This window comes from Engraulis encrasicolus, chromosome 19, assembly GCF_034702125.1.
Source record: "Engraulis encrasicolus isolate BLACKSEA-1 chromosome 19, IST_EnEncr_1.0, whole genome shotgun sequence".
Classification (NCBI taxonomy): domain Eukaryota; kingdom Metazoa; phylum Chordata; class Actinopteri; order Clupeiformes; family Engraulidae; genus Engraulis; species Engraulis encrasicolus.
Genome location: NC_085875.1, coordinates 37516240 through 37523739, shown reverse-complemented (window position 1 = coordinate 37523739; position 7500 = coordinate 37516240). Strand labels below are relative to the sequence as shown.

At 42.5% G+C, this 7500-nt stretch overlaps 1 protein-coding gene across 1 annotated transcript in view; it reads right to left on the bottom strand.

Moving 5' to 3' along the window:
* The window catches only part of LOC134470172 (gamma-aminobutyric acid receptor subunit alpha-2-like), a 37938-nt gene that overhangs the window by 23946 nt on the left and 6492 nt on the right, over window positions 1–7500 (bottom strand). Inside the window, exon 3 of the mRNA XM_063224201.1 lies at window positions 5926–5993. Within this exon, the coding sequence (XP_063080271.1) occupies window positions 5926–5993 (68 nt within the window). The remainder of the gene's footprint in view (window positions 1–5925; window positions 5994–7500) is intronic.

Below are 7500 nucleotides of genomic sequence, written 5' to 3'. Positions count from 1 at the left end.
AATTAGAGGAAATGATTAAACAATGAAGGTATGTATGGGCCTAAATTTTCTTTACTCTTTTTTTCTTGTCCAGCTGTTTATATACAGTAGTCTAATGTTATCAGAGATTCATCCACCACTTCAAACCCTTTCACAAGGATCAAAGAAAAATCAAACACGGACCACGATCAAAACCGATTTCAGGCTATGCACATTTTGTCCGCCATCAACACACATTATGTCAACACTCTACATACATAACTGACCATTGTAGTCACCATGCCCACTAAGATGTCCAAACCGCCTACTACTACAAGTTCAACATAAAAAATAACCGCTCTAATTCACATCTTCAGTTATGGTAAGTTCAAGCAAATGACGAGTGAATAGGTCAAAAAACGAGAAATAAAAAAGCACAACAGGAGTGAGTCTGCAGACATTCCATTGTATTTTTATATAATAATGGCAAATTCCAATCATTACTATTTATGCACCTTTGTAATACACATATTTGTTTGGTTGGGGGTATTGGTTTTGATCAGGACACACTGTACTACCCAGTGTCCCCAGTAATTCTACCCATGCTAGTACATAATAACAAGCAGGGCTCCCCCCAGCTCTTTATAATTAAGACGGCCACCTTTTGTGAATGTTATGTAATTTGCTTTACCAAAAATGAATATGTTTAGTGGTTTTCATTTCATATTTCACATGAAACTGCACAGCATAGCCTTTGCAAAGATAATACGATAGTCCAATAGGGCTCTGATAGCGGCCAACCCCCCACCCACCTTGACTAACAAACATTTCTGCGGGAAACACTGTACCACAGACAGCTGTTAGTAGCCTAATGTCCATTGCTATGCTCTGTCTCTCCTCCTCATCCTCCACTGCTCCTATATCAAGGGCTACTGACAGCTTTGGCAGGGCCAAAGGCAAAGTCATCTGAATGGGCCCCACAACCAACACTCTCCGGGCCCAGTACAAGTGACCCGTTTGTCTCTCTACACCCCCCCCCCTCCCCTTTCCGCGTCCCTACCTATATCAGTCCAGTCACAGATGCTGCTGCTAACTCTCTCTACACGTCTCCACGGGACCCTTCTGGTCCACACGGACGCTGGTGGCAGACTACTACAGGGAGCCCTAATGTGTGCACTCAGAGCCGCTGACAGCTTTGACCAGGCCTAGGACAAAAGCATCTGAAAGGTCTCCCGCTATACATAACATGTAATGAGGACTCGATTCTGGGCTCCCTCTCTCCCTGAGCCCGGGGCCAGGGCCGTCGTTAGGCCTATTTTAGGGGGGCTTTAGCCCCCCCTACATTAGTATTAGCCCCCCCTTTAACGATTTTGCAAAAAAAAAAAAAAATCAATTTAAATTGAAGCACAAATTTTTCCAAAAACAAATGCAGTAAAGCACTGAATACGAACCACCAAGAAGGCAAGTTAATCTGAATACTAGTTCCTGTTTGCTTATTTATTGTTTAATGCCACTTATATCCTACTGCACAGCAATAAAAGCAGGGTGCACAGCAATATGTTATGCGGGGGGGAAACAGGTAGAGGATTATGCTTTGTGACTAACACCTCGAGAAAAGTGTAATGACTTACACGGATGAAATCTTCAGACCCAAAGTACCAATTTTCACTCACAATACCTGTGTAATAAATCCATTTGACATTGTCTTGAAATTATAGTTGAGCTTTAATATTTGTCTTAACAGTTTGAAGACACACATGAACTTATTAAAATAGCTACTAATGGAGTAAAAATGAATATCTGCCAGGGACGCATAGTTTTCCAAGTAAGGAACCTGTTTGAATTAATCGCTTCCTGACCACTGCTTCTCCTGGAGATGCACAGTTAGTAACTCCTTAAAGTTCCTAGTCCTTGTGTAAATTATGCTCTCTGCATTTTTATCTAATCATTTTAACTTCCGTAGGCCTACATAATATTCATCAGTTGAAACATTTTGAAATGTTTTGTTTAGCTTACATATTAGGAATGTTCATTAAAATGTGAATGTAAAAAAAATCACTCTAACTAGTCTTTAAAAATCGGTATGGTGCTCTTGAAATAATTGTTCAAGAAGACGCTTTTGCACACCTCTGTAGGTGGGCAGGTGCGTAGGATATTATCCCAGTGGGGTTGTCATTCAAGTGTAAAGAAATCCTGCACACTGTCCATTCCACCAACAAACTTTAATACAACATGAAGAAGGTCGGATGACCTAAACAATGTATTAAAGTTTGTTGGTGGAATGGACAGTGTGCGGGATTTCTTTGCTCTTAAAATAATGAATTCATAGACAAAACCTTAGCAGGTGAGCTGAAAAAAATTTGGCGCGAGCTATGCGTGTGCATTTTCTTCCTCTGGGGCTAAGCACACCCTGTCTCTCAAACCTAGTGACGGGCCTGCCCGGGGCAACTGACCTGCTCACCCTCTGTCAGCTTCCCTATGTGCACTGCCTTGCATTCATCTCTGGAGCTTCAGCATCCAGCCAGCTAGCTCTTGCCCCAGCTGACCAGTAGGAGGTGCTGTTGTGGCAATGAACAACATATTCATCCACCTCTCGTTTTTTTCTTCACATTTTAATAGTCTGCAGGCACTTTTCAAAGCAGCTAACAAAAAAGGAATACAATAACTACAAGGGAGAATACAGTGCACTTAGGATGGCATTTTTATTTGTCTCTCTCGTAAAGTCCAATAGTTATGAATGTGTGTTTGATTTGCCCAATAAATCATAAAAAGCCCATGCATCCAAATATTGCCATTAATGCTTTAAAATGTAACCCTAAAAAAGATAACAGTCACACTAGGTATGTTGTTCTTAGAAACATTGTACTGTGTAAAATCTTCACTTTGTTTAATGTTTGAAACATGGACCCACATTACCATTGTAGCATCTGTTAATTTCCATGTAACATTGTGTTCTATAATTTCTGTCTAACATAATACATCTGCATAGGATCAGCAGTTGGTTGGCGTAATAACATCAAAGCCATACGTTCCCGTGATGGGCGAATTAATGCATGTACAGCTGGAGCACAATGTAGACACTTAAAGGTTGCTCAGACATCAAAGCAATGTTGTTATCATGTTTGTTCTAGTGACTGTGCAGAGGGAATTAGCATATTTCCCACCAACCATATTTCACCAAAGAATGTTGTTTGCCTTTTTTCATCATATTATTGTAATAATCCTGACCCTCTCTAATCTTTGCCACCAATGTAGGGCAGCACTCATTTCTTTTAAAAATAAACATACTAAAAAAAGAGACATTGAAAAGAACAAAGGATTTCATGGAGTTTACAAAAGATGAAACAGACTTCACACAGATCACCTGGCAACCAAGACGGTATACGGGCTAGAAAAGCGCAGGTGCATCTGAGGGCCAAGGCAGATAAGGAGCCGTGGAGGAAATTAAGAAAGGCAGGCAACGAGAAATCTAGCTAGAAAAGTAACCAGCTCCACAATCAGGGAGATTGTTTTAACCCTTAAAGAAAAAATGAAAATTGAAAAATTTGCTGTTTCCAGAATGGCAAAGACTAAGTCGCAGTGCATTCATTACTTAACCCATTGATGCCCTGGCGCCTGGAGTTGCATTACGCAACATTCAGGCTCATGAGATTTGAGAGAGCTTTATTAAAAATCTCTGTTTGTTTGAGATGAATGAGCACATTCTAATGAAAGACGAGGGTCTTAGTGTTTAACCCCTTAGCGCAATGTTATAACCTTACTGTCACCAAAATTGTAATGGCTATGTCTTAATGTGTTATTTAAGGCCCTCGGTATTGTCATAGCAATGTATTATGATGTAGGTGAGTATTTTCAGCAAATAGTGAATAGGCCTACCGGTGGTCCCATCTGCAGTAAGAGGCTACATGCAACTTAGTGCATATTTTTATGCAGTGGTGTAGTCTACGTAGAACGCGGGTATACGGAGTATACCCACTTCTAAATTTTAGGGATTTCAGTATACCCACTTAAAATTGATTGATCCATTATTTTGAATGGCACAAATATATACAGTATACCCACTTCAAAAAATGCTCCAATATACAGTATACCCACCATAAAAAGTAGACTACACCACTGTTTTTATGTGCTTCAGAAGCTGAGATATTTAGGTTTTTATAGGCTGAGGGCAGCTTTTCGGGCTCAGACATTCAGCACCCTTTTTTGCAGGTGTCTTTGGCGTCATTGGGTTAAGGCCCTATGTTGTGTTATAGCAGTGTAGTATATGGTAGTTAACTTTCTGACCACTGACTAATAGGACTGGGCACCGAAATTCGGTTCCTTAATGGAATCAAAAGAAAGGCTAAGGTTCTACTTGGCATCGAAACATGCCTTGTCTGTCAGTTCCACATTTCGGTTCCCAGATGTTCATCACGTCAGTTAACATTTCGCATTTAAACCCCTGTGACGTTGACCAATGACTATTACAGCATTCCGCTGCTGGAACGGCTTGCATTACAACAAGTGCCACATGTTAGTATTTGGGATGTACAGGAAGGGATCTGACAATAAAGACAAGGCACAAAGGAAATATTTTATGACAATAGCAATAATAAATAATACAATAATAAATAACAAATAAATAAGCACCTATTTAAATTGTCCTCAAAGTTCTTCATTCCATCATTAATCACATATAGGCCAATATATCAGTGAAATTCTTAATATCCACTAAAGTTTCCACTGTCTTGGGTGCTCAAAGTACAACAGAATTCTGCTATTTCCTCATTTGTAATGATATTTTATACATGTGCAAAACTGTCTGTACCTTGGCAATACGCTCTTCAAATTGACAAAAGAGTCTTCTCATTTTGGCATTATTTAAATTAAGTTCTTAGATAGCTGCATAACTGAATAACTTAGCATCAGTTGTGATTACACGTTTCCTTTTCTTTATTTGATTCTTCTCTGCCTTTTTTCTTTATCCTAAAAATATGCGTACTGTACAGTATGTCAGTTTTGCTAACGCTACCTTTCATCATGCCAGCAAAGCTTCTTGAAAGGAGAGGGACAGAGTGGGGAGAGAGAGAGAGAAAGAGAGAGAGAGAAAGAGGGAGAGCGATGAAGAGTAAAAATAAGAGTGAAAAGGTTCACAAATGGTCTGACAGTGACCAACGCGGTACAGAAAGAGTATGCATTAAATATGACCTCCATCTTGGCGTGGCTCCGGAGCATTTTTCTCCCTCTTTATTTTTAAATATTTGAGCACAGGAGGAAGAAGTGCATATCTGAGAGTGAAGGAGACGAACTGAGAAAAGCTTTTAGGGTGGCCCTCGCTAAGAATAGGCAACTGGGAAGGAGGTGACATGAAAGAGAGATGGGGGAGAAAGACAGAGAGAGAGAGGAAGAGGAAGAGAGAGGCAGAGATAAAACCAGAGACAAGAGACAAAAAATAGCAAGCGGGGGAAAAAAAAGATGTTCGCCACCAATGTTACACTTTTGGGTGGATTTTGGACAAAGTGTGGGTCATAAAACAGAAGTGAAATATCAAACGGTACACAAGTTGTGCTGTCCAGGGACCATGTCGGGTGGGGAAAAAAGCGTTTTCACTTTTACTTTTAACCCTGTGGCCTTTATTTTAACCCTTAGTGCACACCAGATCAATGAATCAATCAATAAAGCTGAGAAGTAAACAAATATCCAACATAGTAGTTGCCCACAACTCAACTTCCCTTCAATCTTCAGTATCTTTACTTTGCCTGGCGACTCCCATATGGCAGCAAGAAAAGGGGTGAACAGTATGACAAAATTGATGATACAGTAGCACATGTCCAAGGCTGATTACGATGACTGATCAGCTGGCCATTTTTATCACAACGATGATTTATGCGGCTGATTAATTGGCTCGGCCCAACCCATTAAACCAACCAGTAAATCAATGGCCAATCAATGATCACATCAATATATCAGTCCACCAATCAGTCTCACCATGTCTGCGTCTGACACTGGGCCAAAGCTGGTGACATAAATGTCCGTCTTCACCTCCGTCACTCGATCTGCGAAGAGAGAAGAAGAGGGAGTGTTAGCCGTGATGGGGATGGAGAGGGGGAGAGAGAGTAGGGGAGAGGATGATGAGAGAATAGGAGTGGGGTAGACAGAGGAGGAGAGGCCAGATGGGCACAGATGAGAAAGGAGGTAAGTGGAGGAGAGGGAATGGAGACACAGATGAGACACAGGGGAAAAGAGAGGAATAGAAGTGGAAAATGTAGAGGGAGAGTGGGAGAGATTAGGGACAGGGAGAGAGACAGAAGAAGAGAGTGTGTGAGAGAAGCACAGATTCAACAGGCATGTTAAAGAGTTGTAGAGAAGCAAAGACTAGGAGGAGAGAAGAGGAGAGAGAAAGGAAGCACAAGGGAGAGAAGGGTGTAAAAAAAGGGGAGAAAAGTGACACCATATGAGAGGGAGACAGGGGAGATAGAAAGGGGAGAGGGACAGTGGAACAAAGAGGAGAAGAGACAGTAGAAGCAAAGGGATAGAGGAGGAGCGAGCGGGGAGAGAGGGGTGGTAGAGGCACAGACGGAAGAGAGGAGGCATAAGAGGCACAGAAGGGAGGAGGAGAGAGGCCGTGGAGACACAGAGCACAGAGGAAAGAGGAGGAGAGACAAGAGGGAATAGGGGTTGAGAAGACAAGAGAGGCCATAGAGGCACAGAGAGATGAGGAGGGGAGAGGGGGAGAGGTAGAAGGATGTGGAGGAATGGAGACAGAGAACATAGAGGAGGAGAGAGGAGGAGAGACGGTGTAGGCACAGAGAGGAGAGGAGGAGAGAAGGCAAGAGGAGGAGAAATGAGGACTGAGGCAAAGCAGCGCTAGCAGAGAGAGCAGAGAGAGAGAGAGGTTCCATTGGCCCATTGTTTCCGGGTTCTATTATCGCAAGGGAAATCCCCCTTTAGGCAGACCTAGGCAGACCTAAGGACTGTTCTATTCAATGCTAGGAGTATTATGACACGTCCCTTTAGGCAGACCGGAACCTGGTCATGTTAGGTGCCCATAGCAACCTATTACAATGGCATATCTCTATATACTTAAAGAATCTCTGGCGCTAGGGGTTGAGAGGAGAGAGGAGAAGACAGCCATGGGAAGACACATTGAGGAGAGGAGGAAAAAGGCGGAGTGAAACAAAGAGGAGAGGGGGAGAGAAGGAGAGATGAGAACAGAATAAGACAGAGGCAAGGGAGGCACCGAGGCGATAGGCAGTGAGGGGAGGGCGGGGAAAACAGCCAGGAGAGGCACCAAATGGACAGGAGGTGTAGAGGAGGAGAGATGAGGAGAGAGGCAGAAGAGGTAGAGAACAAAATGAGAGGAGGCTGCCTCTCGACTCTAATTGGTCATGTTAAGAGGATGAGAAGAGCCAGGAGAAGAAAGAAAATAGAGGAGAAAGGATGTGAGAGGACAGGAGGAGAGAGAAGAAAGAGAGATGAGTAGAGAGAGAGAGAGAGAGAGAGAGAGAGAGAGAGAGAGAGAGAGAGAGAGAGAGAGAGAGAGAGAGAGAGAGAGAGAGAGAG